Below are 24,000 nucleotides of genomic sequence, written 5' to 3' on the forward strand. Positions count from 1 at the left end.
GTGCTCTCATTTCTTGTTTTGTGTATTTGCTCTAGAATCTGTTTTTAGGCAGATCCAAAGGGATTGTTTACCTGTTGTCTCTTGACAACCTTTCTGTAAGCCAGTTGCTCCCCACACAGAAGCCTTGTTTCTAAAAAGTTTGATGCTAGACGGTGTACGTGCTCTTCCAGTTCGAGCTTTGCAGCATTAGCACAATGTTTTTGCAAAATGAAAAGCTTCCCATCCAGAAACGGTTACTACAGAAGTGGATTTAAAGAACTGTCTTACAAGTCAGCCAGGCTGTCCTCGAGTTGGAGAATTTTTTTTTTCTTCTTCAAATGCAACTGATGAGCTGTTTCTGCTTTATGATGTTGCATATGGTCTGCGTCACAATCGAGCATACTTCGTCAAATTTTCTGGCACATGTAATGATTGTTTCATGTACATGATTTAACAGCAAACATAACTTTGTACTGCAATTATGTCATTGTTTTTGCTTGAGAAAGACACAGGAAATTGAGTTATTCATTATAATTTTCATTTTTGCTATTGTCAAGGCGATATAACATGACCTAGCCTGAATCTGTCTGCAGTACCGTTTTCTGTCCCATGTCCATTGAGTTGCATTTTTTTTTGTAAACTCACCATTAGCTAGAGCACAAATCACGCAGGCGTAATTATGTGCTGCTGCCATCATTTATCTAGTGTCTGTTACATGCATCATGTACCAACATGTTATTGATTTTGGGAATCTATATTAACAAACTTTTCTTTTTCTTTTTTTTTGAGAGTCTGAAATCTGCAAACGTGAAACTGCAAAAAGAAAGGATCCTTAAATGAAGTTAATTCTCATTTTTATTATGGCCTAAACCAATATCTTGTTTTGCCATCACTCTCACCAAAGTGCTTGTTTAACTAATGAATGCAGAGGTAGGATTAACACCAGGTCTGGATCGGTTTGTCTAGTATTTGAAAGAAATCCTTTGAAACTGATGTCAATGTTAGCCAAAACACCACTTTGCTTCTTTTACATTTACCATTGTGTCTGAAGTAAGGTGATAATCTTGAATTTTATATCCTGTGGATTATTACTGGAAGTACAAGATAACCTTAGATGTAGAGGCAGTAACCCCCACCCCACATTTACCATGTTTTGATTGAAGACATTTTGCATACATTTTAGTCTGTTTGTGTGGTGCAGTTGTACCCAGTTAAAATAAATAAATGCCTGCCTTAGAAATTGATGTTTATTTGCTGTAAGATATACCCACCCATGCAATGTCAATGCAACACAACAAATCAGTGCCAATATATAAAAATATTTGTATTGTTTTAACAAGCTTTACAGTGGGTGTATAGAAAAATAGTAACTGGAAACGATCTAAAAAAAAATTTTTTTTTACTTAGGATTTCATTCAGTTTCACACGTTCCACACTTTTCCATTGACAGAGGCACTATGTGATAATTAATTGAGGTTAAAACGTATCATCAAATAACAATATACTTCATGAGAAAATTGAGGCTGCACTATGTGTTATGTGGTAGTGTCAATTAAGAGTATGGACATCCGAGTTTATCTTGGATCAATATAAAGTGGACATGTTGACTCTATCCTAAAAAAGCAAGCGAGCTTTTACACGGTCACTTAATGAGATGAGGCCTTCTAAGTTGAAAAATATTTGTACAATTTAAGTATTTAGTTCAATCACAAATTCAATTAAGTTCTGCCTGAAATATTTATCTCCAATGGTCATAAAAATCAAGAATTATACAAGATATGACAGATGTAAAAACAAAGTGTTTAGTTTTGTTTACCTTTAAAACCACAGTGTAGATAAAAAGAGCACCAGTTTAATACATGGCAAGGGCTGATATGCATAAACATTTGAAAGAGTGTTGCTGACAGGCAGGCCCACATACTGTACATTTGAAAGTCATGCTACAACAGTAGTTGGACATTTATATTCCCTCGGTAGTTATTTCAACATTGATTCATGATCACATTTGATGCAGGGTTGCTTGGCAGCATTGTAAATCCAACAACCATCAAACTGTCAAAACTGATTTGCATATTCCCCCATTGAGGTTGCTAAGTGTATATGAGTATGATGTGTTCCCCCATTGAGGCTGCTAAGTGTATGAGTATGATGCGTCTCCTTCAGTGGTATCTGCATTTGTGCATATCAGCCCAGAACTATTATAGTCCATTAAATTCTTGGATTCCAAGCACGGCCAAAAAAAAAAGTTGTTTTTTTTTCCTTTTCTTTCAAGCTTTCCAAAAGGATTTGGGCAAATCAAGCACGCTTAATTTACAAGTAATCCTAGAGCTAACATGAAGCGTGATAGTTGTTGGGAAGGTATCACAGTCAAATTCTAACTTAGGAATATATATAATTACACATTTTATGGTTAAATGATGCAGTTGTGTAATGCCATCACTAAAGTGGGAGTGACAACATTTTACCACCACATGGGGGTGGTAAAATGTTTTTACCCTTGTGCCCATTGGGGCAGTCGCATCTCTCCACTTTAGCGCTTCTTGTGTACACGGTTGACTTTAACTGAGCTCACTTGTCAGAGGCACGGATGTAGACCAGAGAGGAGAGCAACAGGAGCTCAGGTGGTTTGTGTAACAGAATCAGATTGTCACTTCTCAGGCCATCATAGTGCATCCAGTAGCCGTCTATCTGGAAGGCTGCCGAATAGTGATGCTCCTCCTTGTTAAAGAGTGTGGCACCCTCTAGTGAGTACCTGTGAAAGGACAGGTTGGCTTGAGTATGCAGATATCGATAAGATAAATTACTTTCACAAAAGAAAATCAAACCAAGAGTGGAAATAATAATAGGTGCCAACCTTAACTAAAAAGTGTAATTTTGGTGATTCCAGCCTTCACACAAGTGTTATCTAACTGAGCCGAGTCTTGCAAATTTTGGTGGCCTTATATCTGTGCTGGGACAGGGCTAGATGGAGGCCTTACACCTCTGCAGGGACAGATAGATGGAGGCCTTATATCTGTGGTGGGACAGAGATAGATGGAGGCCTTATACCTGTGCTGGGACAGAGCTAGATGGTAAGGAACATAGGACAGCTCCTCTGACTTCCACTGTTGCATGTTAAGAATAACAAAAGGTGGAGGTCCATGGCAGAAGATTCTCTGAGAGAACTCCCTCAGTCCATCACATCTGTTACACAGATAATCAATTAGTCAATAAACCAGGAAAACACAGGAAAAAGTGATTTGGAGTTGATGAATAACCTCTCTCTGCCTTACCCAAATTCTTTGCAGAGTAGAATCCTGGGGCAAAAGAACTCATCAACAGCAGACTGAATAGGATCTCTGGCTGGCAGCTCATGGGGAGGACTGGGAGAGAAAAGGAATAGTCAGAGCGTATGTCTAAAAGCCATGCCAATCAATCAAAAACAGGTTTATTCACATTAATAGTTATCATCCTACCCTTCTTTGTGGAGGAAAAATATCTTTAACAGACTGCTGGAGTGGTGATGAAGAGTATATAATCCACAGTCTAAATAGTATGCTTGGAAGGTAAACATGTCTTTATAAGGCTCTACAAGAGACCAGACAAGGGTGGAGTCAGAAATGAGCACTATTCATTTCATCACAACTAGACAGCTGGAGATTATTTGTAAGGTTAACACATCAAAGGATGGAAACAGAACCCACTTGAAGATGGACTTGCGGATCAGCTGGCATAAAACATTAGTAACATGTTCGGTTGTAAAAGGCCCTCTGGACAAAGTCCATCTGAGCTGTTTTTTTCAGGGTCATGGCTCCCCACTGCATGTGGTTTCACAAAAAAAAGTATTCATCAACGTACTGCCGAATTTATACATATGTTTTTTTAAAATTTGGGTTAGTTTTAATTCTACCAAATAGCCAATCTCGTGCAAAACAAAATAGTCTGCTCGACAGGCTCAACGAGGCACAAAGCTCCCTTTCTTGTGATGAGCCATAAGAGAAGAATGCAGTGAGTACCAGGCTTACTTGATACTGATCGTCCTCCTGATGAATTCCTGGAAGCGGGCAGGACAGCTCCAGTTGGTGCAAAGGCTCTCCTGCATGGTAGACATGAGGTTCTCCAGGTTCTTGGTGAAGTTCTCATGCTCATTGCCAAACAAGTCAATCTCTAGGGCTGCCTGGTGGACAGCTGACCGATACTGCCTCTTGGACATCCTGTCCCAGATCCACAGCATTTTCACTGTGGTGTAGTCATAGGAGTCCATCAGATAGAGGAAATGGTCCACAAACTGCTTACCCAAAAAGACACCAACCTCCCTGGGAAAGTCTTGGTTGTCTCGCAGAATCACATACAGGATCATGAGGAAGCCATCAATTGTACAGGTGTTCTTTAGGTTTATCTTGACGTACAATGGTGTGCAGGATATTGCCTTCCGCCCTGCCCTGATGGTGTAGACTCCACCCCAAGGAAGCACGGGCCTCCAAAAGGAATGATCCTCTTCGTCATTATTGTTGATTGAGGCACGAATCTCCTCATACAATGTCTTAGACCTGATTACAAAAAAACATGCATTGCAATTAAACACTGGCTGGACTGACGGGCAGCTGATGAGAGTCGGGTGGGTTGAATTCCAGCCATATCTGTCTGTTCGCTGAATTTGGATGGGGAAGCTTTATAATCGATACCTCAGACGATGGCAACTATAACAGCAAGAGCTTTTTGTTCTAGATAGTGTGGCTGATGATACAAGTGTTCACAGAGCTACAATGACAAAGAATGCACCAAGTCACCCCTAATCCCACAAGGACTACTGCCACGCCAGTGAATAGACGGGCCCCTACATGTCAGTCAGCTAACAGGCTATGCTATCTAGCAGCTGCAACCAACCTACCTTTCGAACTGGAGACCCTGTTCAGTCTGTGAAATGAGCGTTTGGAGGTCTTCGGTGTCGTTCAAAACACAGAATTTACTTTCCATTATTCTCTTTATTCTTCATGTCTCACAACGGGCGCGCAGCCAAAGACCTTGCTGGGGTTTTCTGTTTCTTTTCACTTGCGATCTCTGAACCTCATTACGCCGATACCTCAGCAAGATTCACAAACAAATCCTTGAGCAACGTCAAAGTTACGCCCCTAAACATTGTATTATTTTTTCTGTTTCTGTTGAGAGGGCGGCAAGAGAATTAACCCGCGTGAAAGCAATGCTGCCATCTTCTGACTCTTCGCTTCAGATCTTCTGCCAACACACCCCTTCACATGGGTGGGCTATCCGGATCCGTGTTTCTATTGGTTAACATGTTCTGCCCATAATTTCTAAAAGGCATGGGATTGGCTGTCATGGTTGACACTTGGTTATTGACTCCGCCTCTCTTTTGTTGCCCACCAATGACTCTGCGGGTTACGTGATTGCCATTCTTAAAACGTTTTACGTTTGACGTAAGAGACCGATTTAACGCTGGTTTTGCAAATTCGGCGGGCGCTGCAAGAGTCAAACCCACTTTCGCCGGTCTGAATAAACTTCAGCCACATTTTTTTGGAAGCCCACTCCTCCCGTTGAGCAGCGTGCAGAGGTATTGCTCTTCACCACTGTGAACTAAGTGCCAAGGTCCAACGATGTCAGCCCAAATCATCAGTGGCAAAGAAGTTTCAGGGTAAGTTTGTCCCCCCATCGTAGATTTACTGAATGCACAGCAAAATCCTGCTGTCAATGAACCATGCGGTCGTTTGCAGGCTAACTAGCAAGTGAGCTAATATTGACTCGGAGTAATTTTTTTGTGCTGTTTATAGCTACACGGACTTACTTTGAGCTGTTATTGATCAGGGATAATCTCAGAACACACTGGCGATAGACAGCTGGCTTTGGTTTCCGTGATTGAATCTGCATTGGTTGTATCGGCCACGTGCATCAGGTGGATACATAGTTAATTAACCGTGTGTCATCTTATCTTAAGTTTGAGTTTGATAATGTCGAGGCAAATCAGTGGATTCCCATCTGATATTACGCGAGACGCTTATCTTCTAACAGCTTTGTTTGTAACACTCGGGGAATGACACCCGCAGACTTTAGATCGACTTTATAAATTTAAATTATTCAGTCCAAATCTTCAAAGTCAGATAAGGTAAACTAACATGAGTTAAGGGCATGAAACCCGCTGGTGTTATGTAAGAGAATTAGACTGTGGTCTTTGCCCTACTTGTTCGTATGAATAGTGACCTCAAGTTTAATGGGAGTCACTGATGGGATTAAAAACTCACTAAAAAAACCCAACAACGCCGCATTACCAGCATTTTATTGTACTTCGTATGGATTATAACACGAGTGCGGTTATAAAAGGATCATTACAAAGGCAAAATTGGTGTTTAGTTGCACATGCTTGTCACAAGACATGTCTGTGCCTTCTTAACTGCCCCCTTATGATACTAATTAGTTAATTATTGCATGTAACGGAGTGCACTGGGGTTTGTTCAGCATGTCCTCGGATTGTTTTTTTCTCTCTTTCAGTTAGAAGATAATTTGCTCTCATTGTCATACAAGTGTAACACAAGCTGTCGTACTTGAGTTATAGACGAGTTGTAAGCGTTAAAGCCCCCTATTTAGACTGAATTTACAGACACGATGATGTTGATCATACCATACCCGTAAGTGGCATGACCCAGTTGATCAGTGACCAGAAAATGAAGGGCCTTAACTCCTTCCGGTCAGAGCAAGCTGTTTTATTAGCCACCACTGTCACTGGGACTCTGTAAAGGGTTCAAGATGTTGTAATGATCTCTCATAAAGTGACTGTATATCAAAGTGATTATTTCTTGTCATTGTTTTGATATGATGACCCAGTTCTTGCCAGCCGTTGTTTGTGGAAAAAGCATACCATGTGTACCAACCATACATAGAACGTGTAGCCTATATGAGGGTTTAACACTAAGCCTATATTGTATTTCTCTTCTCTCACCATTTCATACAGTTGGGCATATTTACATGGTTATATTAAGGAACTTAATGTCCACATTCCAAACACTTTTGAATGCATTATGCAAGATATGAAATGCATGATATATTTTAGCTTTTTTTGGGGGGGGGGTCGCTGGGGCAAAATGAACACACAGCTTATTTCAGTGGGGAAACCTCTGAAAGAAGCAGCCCAATTTGGTCTCACTCATTTGTGTCATACCTTTACAATTATTGGTAGTCACATGTTGTGTTTTTGTCATATGTCACCAGTGGTTTTCAGTCGAGTTTAGAAGTGTGCCCCACTGTGGAGTCTAATTGTGTGCACAAGCTCATTGATAAAGCTCTGCTATGAGTCCCTCTAAGCAAGTGAGTTATTGCTCTCTTTTAGCCGAGGTGAAATCGTCAAAGCCCATTTTGATGCGTTATTATATGTAAAAATGTAATTTGAAGTTCGAGTTCAAAATTGAAACTCAAGAAATATAGGCGTTGGTTAGGTAAACACCATGCATCTTTTTATGTCAACGGGATTCCCAAATAACAATACTGCATGCGTACATTACATTACATTACCATAATTCAAACTCTGATACCTCTTATTTCTGAAATGTAACCAACTAATCTTTGGTTAGTTGACTATTGGTTCAGTTGGCTAACCCTAATCTTTCTTGTTTCGACATAGCTGTTGCTCAGTCAGTGCTATGCTTTATGTCCCATAATCTTACGTGTAATTTAATGCTTGGCAGTCTACAACCACTTTAGATTGTTAAAGGCCACACAAAGGACCTTTGACCTGATATTACGTCTTTGATATCCTGGTTTAGGCTGGATTTTTTTTTCTTGCCATGCAATGTTCAAAATGTGGACCTCTCCCACAAGATGGCTCAAGACTCAAAGAAATGCCAAACAGGTGTGCAGACAATCGGACAGATTAGCAGTTGTACAAGAGTTGTTTTTTCTACTTTTTTTTTTTGCCATCCATCACCTTGCTTCTCTCAGACGCCACTGTGCCTTGTGGGCCACCAGAGTATGGCGGTCTGTAGTTTCTTTCAGAACAAAACATCACATGAAGAACAGTCAGGTTGTTAGAATAGGGGGGCCGAGGATGTTTGCTTTTTTTTTCTTTTCTTTTTTAATCAAATTCACTTTTATTTGTTTGCTAGTGTGGTCACTGAGCAGGCAGTGGCTGTAGTTGGCATGTAGGGCCTTCCAGCAGTTCAGAGGGCCTCTGTTGGGGATGTACTTCACCCCACTGCCATCGAGAATCAGATGCTTCTCGGCCATCATCCCACCAAAGTCGCAGGCATTATATTTGGTGAAGCCATACTTCTTGGAGATGTGGATCTTCTGGCATCCAGGGAACTCGAACTTGGCTCTGCGGAGAGCCTCAACCGTATGCCTCTTGTTCTGTGCCTTGGTATGCACAGACATGATCACCTGACCAATGTGCACACGGGCCATGGTACCAAGAGGCATGCCAAAAGTGCCACGCATTCCGGTCTGGAGCCTATCAGCCCCAGCGCAGGATAACATTTTGTTGATATGGATAACATGGAAGGGATGCAGATGTATGCGGATATGGAAGCCATCCTTACTGCAGGTCTTCACCATGTACTTGTTAGAAAGGATGTTTGCTTACAGGATTCACTGCCTGGTCCTGACCCACATTGTTCTTTCTGTACACATAGTATACTTGACACTAACTGAAAACCAGGAGACTGAACACAACTTGTTTCATTCTGTTCTCAGACAGGTGAGGGAGAGGCTGAAGAAGCAGGTGGAACAGATGAAGGCTGAAGACCCCAACTTCAAACCTGGTCTGGTGGTCTTACAGGTCAGTGAAATAGGGGAATTTTTATCAGTTGGAAAGAAATAGTATTTATGGATGTTTCGCTGGCTGAATTTTCCCATGTGCTTCCCCATGGCTTGCCCCTGCAGGCGGTCAACAGGTATGGATTTGTATCTCTTGTGTGCCCTTGATCTGGTCTTGTGGTGTGCTTTATGGATATGCAGTATACGAAAGAGTCCTTCCACTACCCAAGTTTAAAAATACAAATAGTTTTGGACATAGACTTGGACTTTGGACATGGGACTTTTAGCCTGTTAGTTTAGCTGGCCGAATGTTTTGTTTTTTCTTTTTGTAAAACACGTGGTGTCATCCTGTTGATGCTGATTCTTGGAACTGAAGATATGAATGTATTTGCAGGTGGGAGACCGAGATGATTCAAACCTCTACATCAGCATGAAGCTGAAAGCGGCAGCAGAGGTAAAAGAAACTTCATATGCGTTGATATTTTAAGTGTGCCTGTATATGTACATGCAAAACCTACTTTTGGTGTTTATGCATATTGTAATCATCAAGTGTTAAGGCCTAAACCTTTCCATGTTTGTGAATAGATTGGAATAAATGCCACACACATGAGGCTCCCCAAGACTGCAACAGAGGATGAGGTGAGGGGGACTAGGCCTTCCATTCCTCTATCTTCATATACACACAGAGAACAAACTGAATACTGCATATTATCCAGTTTGTAACCTGTACTGTAGTGTCGGTGCACTTTATAAACTGCAGTGTGTAATTTGTGGTGTTCTATACGTATATACAACATTGATCATGAGAACTGTACCGTGTAATACACTGTCATTTACAATGAATTGTGCACTTTAATGTGCTGTGTTCGTATACTGTACTGCAATATTTGTTACACTTATTTTCAGACACATAGTGTAGTTTTTGTTTTTGATAATTTTTTGCCTTGTCTGTAGATTCTTCACAGTGTCAGAGAAGTGAATGAAAACTCATCTGTCCACGGCCTCATTGTTCAGCTGCCATTGGACTCCATCCATAAAATCGACACAGAGAAGGTCACTAATGCTGTGGCCCCTGAGAAGGATGTAGATGGGTAAGCACCAGCATAACATGAGAAAGGTTGTTCATCAGGGTGGATTAAAAATTATCCAAAGCTTTCTGAGAGGTTTTTTTTCTTGGGTCTTTTGACTTGAGCTATTTGAGTATTATTGTAAACTGCTAATTTACACACAACAAATAATATAGTATTTAGTATTTGTTGAAGACTAATGGCTTGACTTCCTTGGGTTTATTGGACAATGGGAGTGATCTAGGCCTAGTTTGCAACATTTAACGATATTGGAAAAAAAGGTTTTGTTTGTTTTAGACAAACTAAGGGGCGGCACGGTGGTGCAGTGGTTAGCACGGTCACCTCACAGCAAGAAGGTCCTGGGTTCGAGCCCCGGGGTAGTCCAACCTTGGGGGCCATCCCAGGTCATACTCTGTGTGGAGTTTGCATGTTCTCCCCGTGTCTGCGTGAGTTTCCTCCTGGTGCTCTGGTTTCCTCCCACAGTCCAAAGACATGTAGGTCAGGTGAATCGGCCTTACTAAATTGTCCCTAGGTGTGAATGTGTGTGTGTGTCGGCCATGTGATGGACTGGCGGCCTGTCCAGGGTGTCTCCCCTCCTGCTGCCCAATGACTGCTGGGATAGGCTCCAGAATCCCGCGACCCTTAGCAGGATAAGCGGTTTGGATAATGGATGGATGGATAGACAAACTAAGTTCTCACAGCTTATTAGGTCAAAAAGGTGAAGGGAGTTTAAGCGTTGGTAAGTTAAACGAGTCGAGGAAAGGGCTATTCTCCAGTAGTTTCACTGTGTGTATTTGTGTCTTTTCATAGCCTGACCAGTATCAATGCGGGGAAGCTGTCTCGTGGAGACCTAGGTGACTGCTTTATCCCTTGCACTCCAAATGGCTGCATGGAGCTCATCAGACAGACTGGTAAGTAAAGCAGGGAACACGATCAAAGATCAGGGACAATCGGTGAAATGGCCATATCGGCACTATGAGATGGATTTATAATATGATTTGCATATAGTGATAAACTAACTGCTTGTCCACAGGTGTTTCAGTGGCAGGGAAGAAAGCTGTGGTGATTGGTCGCAGTAAAATTGTGGGTGCGCCAATGTATGACCTGCTGCTGTGGAACCATGCCACTGTCACCACTTGTCACTCAAAGACTGCTGACCTTGCTGCAGAGGTAAAGTGGGAACGCTCATTTCCAGATTGGACACAGATTAGTCATATTCATTAGCCATTCTGTTTATTTCATACCAGAGTAAACAGGCCGTCTATATTGATAATATGCCTTTTGCGGTCCTCTCATTTTCATTAAATATTAGTACATTAAGGCTACCCTTTCAGGCTGCACATGGCTTTATAAAATTGGCACATTTTGTGAAGTGATTTGTCTGTTGATCTCTGTTCAGGTGGGCAAAGCAGACATCCTTGTTGTGGGCATTGGAAAAGCAGAGATGGTGAAGGGCGAGTGGATCAAGAAAGGAGCCGTGGTTATCGACTGCGGTATCAATCACATTCCAGGTTGGCATCCTAAGCTCTCGACCAAAGCACTTTGATTTACTTTCAACAATCTTTGGCGCACCAGGAATGATCCTGCCCAGTCAACGTTAAAGCAACTTTCTCCTCTCAGTTTTGCGTTCCATGTCAATGGGCCACTTTAAAACAACTGTCACTATGGCTTGGACTTCATGACTTCTCTTTCAGATGCGACCAAGCCTAATGGGAAGCGAGTGGTGGGGGATGTCCACTACGCCGCAGCCAAGGAACAGGCTGGCTTCATCACCCCGGTGCCTGGCGGCGTGGGGCCCATGACTGTCGCCATGCTGATGGCGGTAAGGAGAGTCCACCCATAAAGTGGAGTCACCTGAACTGCACGTAGATGTTCCTAGACATTGAATGTCACTGAAAGTGTCCGCCACTTGGTTGTGTATGTCTTTTAGATATCAGCGCTGTTCAGCCTCCTATCTTTTTATTAGAATGGCAAAGCAAATGTCTTTTAAATGAGCATGTTGTTTTGTTGAAGGAGATAAAGGGCTCTTTCGGATGGTCATTTTGTCTCTTTTGCCCCAGTGCAGAAATAATTGCATTCTTATCAAAAATGACTGAATGAAGAGCGGATTCTGATTTGCTTTATTTCATTGCTGGTGCGCTTATCATGCCAGAGCACAGTGTACTGTGTTGAAAATTTTATACATTTTGTCTAGAAGAGGGAATTATGTGATTAACTTGCCCATCGGTTTCACAGAATATTTAAATGTGTATTCGAAGCATGTTTATGTGTGTATTTATATATGCATGTATCTGCGTTTGTGTAGAACACTGTCCTGAGTGCACAGCGTTTCCTGGAGAGCCATAAACCAGGGAAATGGAATATTCGTTACAGCAAGCTTAATCTCCAGAGGCCTGTGCCAAGGTTGGTCTCCTCATCCCTGATTCATCTCTTCTTCATCATAAGGCTCCTTCCTCCATGTCTTATGCTTGTAGGCGGTGCCTGTTTAATTCTTTGTCTCATTTTAGAAAATTGAACTTGGTCAGTGCTTAAAAGCTTGCATGATGTTCCTTCCTGATTATCACTTCTCTTATGAATATCGGATTTTGTCTGTGTGTTTTATTTGTGTGGTTTCCTCCAACAGTGACATAGTGATTTCTCGCTCCTGCGTGCCCAAACCTATTGATCAGCTGGCCGAAGAGGTGGGTCTGCTCTCTGATGAGGTGGAGCTGTATGGCAAGACTAAAGCCAAGGTTCAGCTAGAGAGCATCAAGCGCCTGCAGACCCAGCCTGATGGCAAATACGTGGTTGTCACTGGGTATGTTGATGTCCTCTACTGTCTACCTTTTGATCATAACCATTTTTTGCCTTGCTCTTTTCCATTTTGATTGTTTGGATGTTGTTGTTTTTTTTGCTGATGCGTTATAGCTTGTGGGAAGGTTTCTTAGTGCTCTACCCCTCATTGTTTATCCACAGAAATACTCACTGCTAGCTCTTATCAGTACTGCTGATGTCATTTTCTGTCAATAGCATCACACCAACCCCGCTGGGGGAGGGAAAGAGCACCACCACCATAGGTCTGGTCCAGGCACTTGGGGCCCACATGAAATTAAACGTCTTTGCCTGTGTCCGGCAGCCCTCCCAGGGGCCAACGTTTGGCATAAAAGGTTAGCGTTGTAAATACCCTCAGCTCAAAGGAGGCTGAATCAATTTCAAGCTGTAAAAATGTGTTCGAAACAGAGGGTCTCAACTACAGTCCAGTGAGGGATGTTGATAACAGTACTGCTGATTTTCCATTACGCCAAGTATTCAATCTGCCTAATCAGGGAGACTTTAGACCTTGCGCAACAGATGAACATAAACTACCTGTCAGAATAGAAAACCAAGCACTACTGAAGACTAGAGTTGAGAACCTAAAGACTTCAACTTAAAGAGAAATTTCATCAATAGTTCTGTGTAAGTGTAGTCAGCATTGATGAGTAATGTAGTCGATTGAAACAACAAAGCCATACCAACGTGTACGCTGGCTCTGCCAAATGACAGATGCTAAGCAGGTGTGGGCTTGGCTAGTACTTACTTGGATGGGAGACCTGGGAAAACTGAGTTGCTGCCAGAAGTGGTGTTAATGGGCCAGTAGGGGGAAGTCTTCCCTCTGGTCCTAATATCCTCAATCCATCCATTTTCCGAAGCGCTTATCCTGCTCTCAGGGTCGCGGGGATGCTGGAGCCTATCCCAGCAGTCATTGGGCGGCAGGGAGACACCCTGGACAGGCCGCCAGACTATCATACAGGGCAAATCCCAGTGCCCCAGTGCAGTGACGGGAACACTGTGCTGTAGGAGATGCTGTCCTTCGGATGAGACGTTAAACCAAGGTCCAGACTCACTGTGGTCATTAAGGATCCCATGGCACTTATCGCAAAGAGTAGGGGCTTCCCTGGTGTCCTGGCAAAATTCCCAACCTGGCTCTCTCCATCTGGCCACCTAATCATCCATCCATCCATCCATCCATCCATCCATTATCCGAACCGCTTATCCTGCTCTCAGGGTTGCGGAGATGCTGGAGCCTATCCCAGCAGTCATTGGGCGGCAGGTGGGGAGACACCCTGGACAGGCCGCCAGACCATCACACGCCACCTAATCATCCCCCCATGTAATTGGCTCTATGATTCCTTCTTCTCCACCTCAATCTGATGTGTGGTGGGCTTTCTGGCGCAATATGGCTGCCGTGCATCACCCAAGTCGGTGCTACACATTGGTGGTGGTTGAAGTGAGTTACCCCCTTCAATGTGAAGCGCTTTGGGTGTCTAGAAAAGCGCCATATAAATGTAATGATTATTATTATTATTACTATTATAAAGCGTTCACTGTGTACTCTATTGGCGGAAGAATCAGTGTTGTCCTACTCACAGAGTCTTTACCACAGTGCCTACACATACCAGAATGCATTACTTTATACTTCTGTATCGTCCATAAAATCGTCTGCACTAGTGTTGTGGGATGTCATTTCCATCATCGGAAATGTAGCTTAGTTGAGAGAAGGAGCATTTTTTTTTTTTGGAACAGGTTTGTTAGATTACATTATTGGAAACGCTGCTAGGCTGTAGTTTTTCTGGCTGCCAAATGATGTCACGATATGTAACTTGGTGGCAAAAAGAAAAAAAAAGAAAAAAGGTTTCATTGCTGCCACAGAGATGCAGAAATGATTGGGAAAAACTGTAGAAATGTTTCGCGCGCTATCCCTGTCGAAGATAGGGAAGATGAAGAAGTGACAGAAGAAGTGTGACGAAGAAGGGCAGGGTTAGGAACGAGTATATTAGAGGGACAGCTCAGGTTGGATGTTTTGGAGACAAAGCAAGAGAGGCAAGGTTGAGATGGCTAGGACATGTGTTGGGGAGAGATTCTGGGTATACTGGGTGAAGGGTGCCTAATATGGAGCTGCCAGGGAAGAGGAAAAGAGGAAGGCCAAAGAGGAGATATATGGATGTGGCGAGGTAGGACATGCAGGTGGCTGGCATGACAGAGGGAGATGCAGAGGACAGGAAGATGGAAACGGATGATCCGCTGTGGCGACCCCTAATGGGTGCGGCCGAAAGTGGTAGTAGAGCCTTGTCAACGCTAGAGATAAGGTTGAAAATCAGTGAATTTTCCCTTTGAAGTAGTGGCGTCTAACCCTGCTCCTGGAGAGCTACCCTCCTTCCGGTTTTCACTCCAACCCCAATTCAATTAATCAAGGTCTTGGTCAGTAGGTAATTAGTAGAATCAGATGTGTTAAATTAGGGTTGGAGTGAAAACCGACAGGATGGTAGCTCTCCAGGAGCAGGGTCGGACACCACTGTTTTAAAGACTGTTCTAAAGACTTAAACTTGTAGCAGTGTAAATGTATTCCTGTCCACAGGTGGTGCTGCAGGAGGTGGATATTCCCAAGTCATTCCAATGGAAGAGGTAAAGCTGTGTTTTCTTTTGAGTTGGAAATGTCTATGATTTATGGTAATGCCCAAAGATTCAGGCAGACCAACAGATCTGTTGATTTACAGTTCAACCTCCATCTCACTGGTGACATCCATGCAATCACTGCTGCCAACAATCTAGTGGCCGCAGCTGTTGACACTCGCATGTTCCATGAGTCGACCCAGTCTGACACGGTGAGCTTCCGACCTTTTTTTTCTTCCAGTGTCATGATACATTTAAGATAGATTCTTTGCTGAATTAAATGGATTTAAAATGTTGTCTGTGTCTCTTCATATCCTCAGGCTCTGTACAACAGGCTGGTCCCCCTTAGTGGAGGTCAAAGGAAGTTCTCCCCCATCCAGATCAGTAGACTAAAAGTAAAAACAAAAATCACGTCACACACTTGCAGGTTTGAGTCCATGTTTAAGCTTGCAGGGCACAGTCTCTATTTAAGCTTTGCTGTATGTTTTTCGGTGTGTGTTTAGAAACTGGGCATTGAAAAGACTGATCCCAAAACTCTAACTGAAGAGGAAATTACTCGTTTTGCCCGCTTGGACATAGACCCTGACTCCATCACCTGGCACAGAGGTATGAACAATAGAGCTCTCATATCAGGTGTGAACAATAGAACTCTCATTTGTGCCCCTCGGTAGATCTTGGTCCGGATGATCATATTTGAATCTAATTTTATGTGCCGCTTGTAATATTGGTCTGTCATTCCAGTGTTGGACACCAATGACCGTTTCCTAAGAAAGATCACCATTGGCCAGTCAACGACTGAAAAGGGATACACCAGAGAGGTATGTTGCAAAAACCCACTCCATTTCCTCCACAGATACGCTGTTCCTGAGGTGTCATCCAGTTACTTACATGGTTCTTCAGCGGAAGATCCCAGATGTATCCATTGGAATTGAGATTTTTTTTTCTTCAATTTGGCTGTGATCTAACTCGCTAGAGGATGGTAAATGTAATAAAACTGTTACCCCACAATATACAGGACAGTTAAATAATTCTGAAGTCATTTGCAACAAGAAATACCTTTTGAAATGATAAGTCTTTAGGGCAAAATCTTATTAAACTGCATTCATTGGTCTTCTGTTTATCTCATGAGGTTACTTATGACATAAAGTTTGGTAATCCTACCCTTCCAGTGGCTTACTTAGTTACTGTTTGTTGCCCCCATCCCACCCCCTTCTTCCAGGCGCAGTTTGACATCACTGTGGCCAGTGAGATCATGGCGGTGTTGGCCCTTACCAGCAGCCTGCAGGATATGCGCCAGCGCCTGGCCAACATGGTGGTGGCCACCAACCGCAGTGGCCAGCCCATCACCACTGAGGATCTGGTCAGTGTCCAGATGGCAGGACCTCACTAAAGCTCTGGTGGTCCATCTGTATACACTTGGACTGTAGATAAACCCATTCGTACAAATTCTGTCATTGTTTTTAATATATAATCGAACGTTTATGTTTAGCATTGTGTATTTTTAAAGTGATGTTCTCGCGTCTGTCGACAGGGTGTGAGTGGTGCACTAGCTGTGCTGATGAGAGACGCCATCAAGCCAAACCTGATGCAGACTTTGGAGGTGGGTGAAAGAGGCAGAGGGCACAGGCTTTATCACAGATGACTTCCTGGGCCCGAATTGCACGGCCTGGAAGAGACCGTGTGGGAGCAGTCCACAGAACTTGAACTAGGGTAGCAATGGGTTTGTTTGTGCAAAACTTAGAACCACAAGAAAGCTTCCCACAAGCTCCCAAAGGCAGTCCTAGACAGTCTGGAGACGACAGATACTGTTTGCTGGTGGCTGTTTTTCTAAGTTGCAAGCTAATCCTTAGTCTCTCATTGAAGGCGGGAGTGGGTAGAAAAAAAGTGGCTTATTGGATTGCATTCAGTGAACTCATCTTTTGAAGTTCAAAACTTACATATTTATTCAATTTCTCAGCTTAATTTCACTAAAACTTTTTTTTTAAATTATTTGAATTTCAGTGTGTGCCTAAGAGTAGACATTGCCAATGGTTATGTTTTTTTTTGCTGTATCACTAAGTCAACTCACTCCACAGGGAACCCCAGTGTTTGTCCATGCTGGTCCCTTCGCCAACATCGCCCACGGCAACTCCTCTATCCTCGCAGATAAAATTGCCTTGAAGCTGGTTGGACCTGAGGGTTTTGTAGGTGAGCAGAGTTTAGATCTGCTTTATAGTGTGCACTTCTTGTCATCGTCAACAATTCCGTTTGTGTGCTATATCTGGTACTAAGCCATTTGTAGGCCTATGCAAGAGCTAGATCTTTACTTGTGTGTATTGCAAATGCTAGTGATATGTATTTAGAAATTTAACATACCATGCCTCTTGGGTGGACCATTTCATCCAAAGCACCTTATGTTTCAAATACACCTTTGGTATGGGTGGAAAAGAAAGAACCAGACTTCTATTTCTGACAGTGCTGGTGCCTTGCTATGCTCAATCTGTCTCTATATCACATTGCCTCGCAACTGTCTTTTTATCCATTAGTAACCGAGGCTGGTTTTGGCGCTGACATCGGTATGGAGAAGTTCTTCAACATCAAGTGTCGATACTCGGGCCTGAGGCCACATGTAGTTGTGCTGGTAGCCACCGTTCGAGCCTTGAAGATGCACGGAGGAGGACCAACAGTGGGTTCAGGGAGCTTTTTTCAATGTTGTACAAAATCAAGATATATACAATGTGCCTTTTGCCCAGACGTTTTGAATTTATTGCTTGGTGTTTTGGAGAAAATGTCCTTTTTAAAATGAGGAACATCTTTTTATGCTGTGTCACTGTCAGTAGTACTGTGAATCCCAATCCCAAGATGAGCCTTTGGAACATCCACATGTCATGTTAAATGTGGCCTGTATTCTATACGATGCCTTATCTTCCCTCAGCAATGCAGGTGAACTGCTGTGAAGGTAATTACATTTCCTGCTGGGTGGATGTCACAAAGAGCGCTCATTCGTATTCCATTCTAGTTCCTCTTCGCACCAACAAACTGTTTTGTGCTCCCCAATCCTACATCATAGAGGGAAACGCTTTAGAGAGAAATGATTAGAATACTTGTTTAAAGATTTGGTCAATTAATTGGATATTTTTTCTTCTTTAGGTCACTGCTGGGATGCCATTGCCCAAGGAATATGTGGAAGAGGTAATTTACCCCGACCTCTGTTGCATTTTTCTGTTTTCAGCGACCAGCCACAATGTACTGATTTCTGTTCAGTGTATTCTCGTGTCATCAGCTTTTGGCTCGTCATCCTTTTGGATAAGTCCGGTTTAATTCTTTTATTAGTTAGAATGGAGCACTTCAGCATAGTATCTGAAGATGAGCTGTGTCTAGTGACCCAGATAAACGCCAGTCACACACATTTAACCAAGTTAAACTTACCCCTCAATATATCACTATCCATGCACAGCAATGAGGTCGAGGTCAAAAGCTTGCCATACTTTTATGTGTGAACACATTCTCAGCAACTCTATAAAAATGTTAAGATGTAGTGTTTTTAACTCATTTATATAGTCATTATTGTAAAGATTCGCTTTGTGTGTGTGTGTGTGTTTAGAACCTTGAGCTACTGGAGAAGGGCCACAGTAACCTGAGGAAGCAGATAGAGAATGCAAAGCACTTCGGGGTCCCTGTGGTGGTGGCTGTAAATGCTTTCAAGTAAGTGTTACATGATGCAAATGTGACCCAAAAATATGAGTAAAACGGTTCATTCAAGACACCAGAGTAGATAAAAGAAAAGTTGATTTACTTCACATCCTATTGGGAGTGTGAGTCTGTGCCTATTGTCTCTTGATATTTGCTCTGCATTGACCCAACCTGTAGGACTGACACCGCAGCTGAACTGGACCTGATCTGTAGACTTGCCAAGGCTGCTGGGGCCTTTGATGCTGTGTACTGCTCCCACTGGGCCGAGGGTGGAGCTGGTGCATTGGCATTGGGCCAGGCAGTCCAGAAGGCCTCTGAGGCCCCCAGCAACTTCAGGTTCCTGTATGATGTGGAGGTATGGGCTCTTCGGCTATTTTGATAAAAAGATACCATTATTCTAGAGTTTTTCCCTCAACTGCATCTAGCGTTGAGATTACGTCTCAGGAAATCGTTGCCTTTCATTCATGAAATGTTAATTTATTCCACTTTGAGTTTTCCTGTTCATTCAACAGCATGTCTCCTCCTGCTCAAAAATGACCCATTCAGCCACATAGTCAAAGATGGTATGGAATTTCCACAGTTTATTTCCAACAACGTGCCAGCAGCATTTCGAGATTCATTTTCCGAGTCATGGTGTTATAAGGATAACAGCCAATCTACCCAGGAAGTCACTGATGGCTTTTTTTTATGTTAAAGTGTTCTGTTCTTTTCCCCATTGCACCTTTCAGAGGTGTCAATGCACAGCAGCTCTCTTAACATCCCTTTTTTTGTCTCTGCATGAAATGTAACAGTAGCGTCTGTGTTTTCACATTTATTTGAAAATGGGCTATCTTTGGTATTCATTGGTCTCTGTAAAAATTATGAGACTAAACCAAGGTCTGTCTATCTTTGAGCCTAATTTATGGACCAGTCATTTCTTCTTTATGACAATAAACATACGGTACATTTTTCTTTTGTGTCATTGGTGCAGAGACCTACTGATAACTTGCAAATGAAAGCCATGTACAGACTGTAGGATTTCAGTTTATCATGCATCATGTTTTTGAGATACAGAAAAATTGAGGTTTATTAAGGTAACTTTGTTGAACCCTTTGGGGAAATTAGTCCTCTGCATTTGACCCATCCTAACTACTTGGGAGCAGTGGGCAGCTGCAGTGCAGTGCCCAGGGACCAACTCTAGTTCTAAGGCCAGTGCTTTGGTCGAAGGCAATAGCAGGAGGAAACCCATGTGAACACTGCGAGAACATGCAAGTGATTATGCATCATGAGTAAAATCCTTGGTCCTACATGTTTTTTTTTGTTTGTTTTTTTTTTAGTCCCGTCTCGTCCAGTGTGACAGGGTCCGCAAGTGGGAGGCAATCTTAGGCTGCAACAGTTTCAGCAATGTCAGAGTTCTTTGGGACTCATTGATGTAGCATGGAAGGGCTTATGAGTCAATACAAGTGACTGACCAGTTGGAATTTTGCCAGAAAAGATCATGGCTGCGTGCAAATCATATATTGATAAATCAAAACCGAGTGGAGTCTTTCTCCTTCCTTTTTGTTGTTTTTTTCCCCCCCTGCTCAAAACACTGCTGGAATCGCAGCAAACGGCTTGTTCTTGTTTAAAAACTGTATTTGTGGGCATCAGGGTAGCGTAGTGGTCTATTCCGTTGCCTACCAACACGGGGATCGCCGGTTCGAATCCCCGTGTTGCCTCTGGCTTGGTCAGGCGTCCTTACAGACACAATTGGCCGTGTCTGCAGGTGGGAAGCTGGATGTGGGTATGTGTCCTGGTCGTGGCACTGGTGCCTCCTCTGGTGGTCGGGGCGGCTGTTCGGGGGGAGGGGAACTAGGGAGAATAGCATGATCCTCCCATGCGCTACGTCCCCCGGGTGAAACTCCTCGTCATCAGGTGAAAAGAAGCGGCTGGTGACTCCACATGTGCCAGAGTAGACATGTGGTAGTCTACAGCCCTCCCTGGCTCACCAGAGGGGGTGGAGTAGTGACTGGGATGGCTTAGAAGAGGGGTAATTGGCTGGGTACAATTGGGGAGAAAAAGGGAAAAAAAATGTATTTGTGAGTGACTTGCACCCTGAGTCTATTAGCTGTGTGTGTGTGTGTGTGTGTGTGTGTGTGTGTGCGCGCGCGCGCGTGTGCGCGTGCGAGATCAGAATTTCTGCCAACTAAATAATCTGGCAAGGTGGAGATCAAGATTTTAATGTCGTCAAATCTTGGCGTGTCGGATGTAATAATGGTAAAAGACCAAATTGGTTGGAAGTGTTATTATGGTTTATTGCAGTACATACGTAAAGTTGCTAATGGTAGTGTGTGGATGTTACTTATTTACCTTTAGCTGCCCATTGCCGATAAGATCCGGATCATAGCCCAGAAGATCTATGGGGCTGATGACATTGAGCTGCTCCCAGATGCCCAATGCAAAGTGGAGCTCTACACCAAACAGGTTCGTTCATTGTCTATGTGTCTTGTCAGACCTGTTTGTTTGCCTGATTTTGTCAAGAGATGGTTATACTTCTTGAAGTCATCAGTTAACGCCTGGGTAAATTTTGTAGTCGGTTCATTTTATTGTTTTGGTAGATTTGTAAAAAGTACAATGAAAGGGGCGTCCAGGTAGCATAGTGGTCTATTCCGTTGCCTACCAACATGGGGATCCCGGTTTGAATCCCCGTGTTACCTCCGGCTCGGTCAGGCATCCCTACAGACACAATTGGCCGTGTCTGTGGGTGGGAAGCCGGATGTGGGTATGTGTCCTGGTCGCTGCACTAGCGCCTCCTCTGGTCGGTCGGGGCGCCTGTTCAGGGGGGAGGTGGAACTGGGGGGAATAGCGTGATCCTCCCATGCGCTATGTCCCCCTGGTGAAACTCCTCACGGTCAAGTGAAACTCCTCACGGTCAGGTGAAAAGAAGCAGCTGGTGACTCCACATGTATCGGAGGAGGCATGTGGTAGTCTGCAGCCCTCCCTGGCTCAGCAGAGGGGGTGGAGCAGTGACCGGGATGGCTTGGAAGATTGGGGTAATTGCCTGGATACAATTCGGGAGAAAAGGGGGGGGACAATGAAATTAGGAAAGTTCCTAGAGATAATACCGGGGATGGAAAAAGGTTTCACAAACTTGATTGTACTTGTCTCATGGTAGGGTTTCAGCAACCTGCCCATTTGCATGGCAAAGACCCACCTGTCGCTTTCTCACGAGGCAGACAAGAAGGGTGTGCCCACAGGATTTGTTCTGCCCATCAGAGACATCAGGGCCAGTGTGGGTGCTGGCTTTCTTTTCCCTCTGGTTGGCACGGTAAGCACCAATTCAGTCACAAAAATGCCAGTTTTTTTTTTCGCCCTCAGTTTGGCTCGGAAGTCTGAGTATTTCCAATACTATTGAATTTGCCACTTCATCTGTTCCCCCCCTAGATGCCAACGATCCCTGGTCTGCCCACCAGACCATGTTTCTATGACATTGACATTGACCCAGAGACTGAGCAGGTCAATGGACTCTTCTGAAGTGGAGCCCTGAACTGCTTACTGGTGAGAAGGGCAGAGTTTGTTAAGACGCGAGGAAGAATAGTCGCTCCTGAGGCAGAGATTAATGGGGATCTGAAATAAAGAATAAAGAATACAATCTGACCCGATATATCCATCTTACGCTAGAGTTTCCTGTCTCGTAATGTGACTCGTTCTGTCTCTCTCTCTCTCTGCCTCTCTCTCTCTCTCTGCATGTAGAGATGACCTGTCAATCACTGAGCCTTAATGAACTGTGATGGAGTAATCACTGAAAGCACCTGCCTGCTGCCTGCCAATATATTTTTGTTAAGTTAATCTCACTCAGCCACTAACCACTGACATTTGTAAATAATTCATTTCCTTTGCTCTTAAGGCCACTGAAGGCTAAATCAAGAACTTAATTAATCATTCAACGGGTTGTCCACTAGAAAAGGCGACTGTTCGATATACTTAAAGCAGAGGAAAATGTTTTGTCCACAATCAACCCCTCATTCCCTGTGTTGTATATTCCCTTTCTTGTGCTTCAGGTAGTTATGGTGATTATACATTTTAAGGCGGTACTATTATACATTTTAAGGCAGTACTAGCAAAACAATGTTTGGAGTCTAGCATGTAGTTTAGTTTCCATACCTGTATTGTGTGCACTACAACATACGTCCATTCTCATCAACAACGAAACGAGTTGACCATGCCTTTTACATAGTTTTAAACGGTGTTATTACACAGTATGAGGCCCAGCATAAACCCGACACGGTTCTACAAAATGTATTTGATAATTTTTTTGTGTGTGTGCTCTAATGAAGTATCTTCAGTGTGTTACACTGATGATGTAATCAACACTACTGTCAAATTAGGATATCAAGATGATGTAAAAACAATTTCTTGTTAAAGAGTCAATTCTCTTTTATTAAAAAGCCACACATGGCTCCTGATGTTTCAGAAATACTACCCTGCTGTATCCATCTATTCTTTCAAAAAACCCGTATCTGTCTCCTCGAACTGTCTGATTTTTTCTTTGCTTTGAATATAGTCTGTACTTACAGTAATTGTGTGTAATGTGTGGCTGCAGGATTGGAGGTTTACAGACAATTAGTGATCCTCTTTTCTTTTCTCAAATCAGAGAAGAAAATGAGTCTGACATAAGCAGCCCAGGGAGCAGGTGGCCTGTTCTGGTCTGATCTGTAAGGCATATCACAAATGTGGAATAGGAATTAGGTTTTGTTTTCTGTGGCAAATGTAGGATACTGTCAGTGGATGATAAAATGATTAAGTTGTCAAAATAACTATACGTTTGAATGTTTTTCTCACCATCATTTTAGTATATCTATGGATTTTTCACAACAATGAATTAATGTGAATTCCCTTTACAATACAACAACAGCAAGTTTAATTGTGGTGCGTCACTCTGTAACTAAGTATTTTATTTCAATATACTGGCAGCTCGGGGACATGGGAGGGGTTAGCAATATATTTGCAGTGTGTAAAACATCAATCATAGCATCACCATGGCAACCTGTAATGATGCTGGTGTGTTGGTGCTGAGGATGACAGAGCTCTGCTGAACGCTGAAGTGCAGAGGCACACGCAAAGCATGACTTCAGGGGTTGTATATATGCCGTGTCTTGTGGAGTGGAATGAATAGACG

General features: G+C 43.1%; 3 protein-coding genes across 5 annotated transcripts; 1 reads left to right on the forward strand and 2 right to left on the reverse strand.

The window, feature by feature from the left end:
* Positions 1 to 1,215: 1,215 nt before the first annotated feature.
* c16h14orf28 (chromosome 16 C14orf28 homolog) lies at positions 1,216 to 5,124 on the reverse strand. Of its 2 annotated transcripts, none has more exons than XM_056296140.1 (5): positions 4,850 to 5,124; positions 3,984 to 4,508; positions 3,252 to 3,341; positions 3,028 to 3,162; positions 1,216 to 2,731 (listed from the first exon to the last, which is right to left on the reverse strand). In XM_056296140.1, the coding sequence occupies exons 1-5, from the start codon at positions 4,933 to 4,935 to the stop codon at positions 2,548 to 2,550; spliced, it is 1,020 nt and encodes a 339-aa protein (XP_056152115.1). In that variant the 5' UTR covers positions 4,936 to 5,124; the 3' UTR covers positions 1,216 to 2,547. The 2 variants fall into 2 exon arrangements, 1 of the variants encoding a protein (XP_056152115.1); XR_008811732.1 differs by having other exon boundaries at positions 2,638 to 2,731; positions 2,834 to 3,162.
* Positions 5,125 to 5,522: 398 nt separating this feature from the next.
* mthfd1b (methylenetetrahydrofolate dehydrogenase (NADP+ dependent) 1b) lies at positions 5,523 to 24,000 on the forward strand. 2 transcript variants are annotated; one of them, XM_056295521.1, is made up of 28 exons: positions 5,523 to 5,608; positions 8,653 to 8,737; positions 9,110 to 9,169; positions 9,301 to 9,354; positions 9,670 to 9,806; positions 10,593 to 10,693; positions 10,816 to 10,952; positions 11,182 to 11,293; positions 11,477 to 11,604; positions 12,088 to 12,185; positions 12,406 to 12,579; positions 12,792 to 12,928; positions 15,157 to 15,203; positions 15,296 to 15,403; positions 15,512 to 15,586; positions 15,695 to 15,797; positions 15,933 to 16,009; positions 16,411 to 16,551; positions 16,723 to 16,791; positions 17,267 to 17,378; positions 17,717 to 17,856; positions 18,321 to 18,362; positions 18,775 to 18,875; positions 19,041 to 19,218; positions 21,198 to 21,305; positions 21,997 to 22,149; positions 22,266 to 22,379; positions 22,575 to 24,000. In XM_056295521.1, the coding sequence occupies exons 1-27, from the start codon at positions 5,571 to 5,573 to the stop codon at positions 22,353 to 22,355; spliced, it is 2,805 nt and encodes a 934-aa protein (XP_056151496.1). In that variant the 5' UTR covers positions 5,523 to 5,570; the 3' UTR covers positions 22,356 to 22,379; positions 22,575 to 24,000. The 2 variants fall into 2 exon arrangements, with proteins under 2 accessions (XP_056151496.1, XP_056151497.1); XM_056295522.1 differs by having other exon boundaries at positions 16,417 to 16,551.
* Positions 7,885 to 8,641, reverse strand: LOC130126652 (60S ribosomal protein L10-like). The gene is made up of 3 exons (XM_056296260.1): positions 8,608 to 8,641; positions 8,076 to 8,537; positions 7,885 to 7,949 (listed from the first exon to the last, which is right to left on the reverse strand). The coding sequence occupies exons 1-3, from the start codon at positions 8,639 to 8,641 to the stop codon at positions 7,885 to 7,887; spliced, it is 561 nt and encodes a 186-aa protein (XP_056152235.1).

This window comes from Lampris incognitus, chromosome 16 (assembly GCF_029633865.1).
Source record: "Lampris incognitus isolate fLamInc1 chromosome 16, fLamInc1.hap2, whole genome shotgun sequence".
In the NCBI taxonomy this organism is placed as follows: domain Eukaryota; kingdom Metazoa; phylum Chordata; class Actinopteri; order Lampriformes; family Lampridae; genus Lampris; species Lampris incognitus.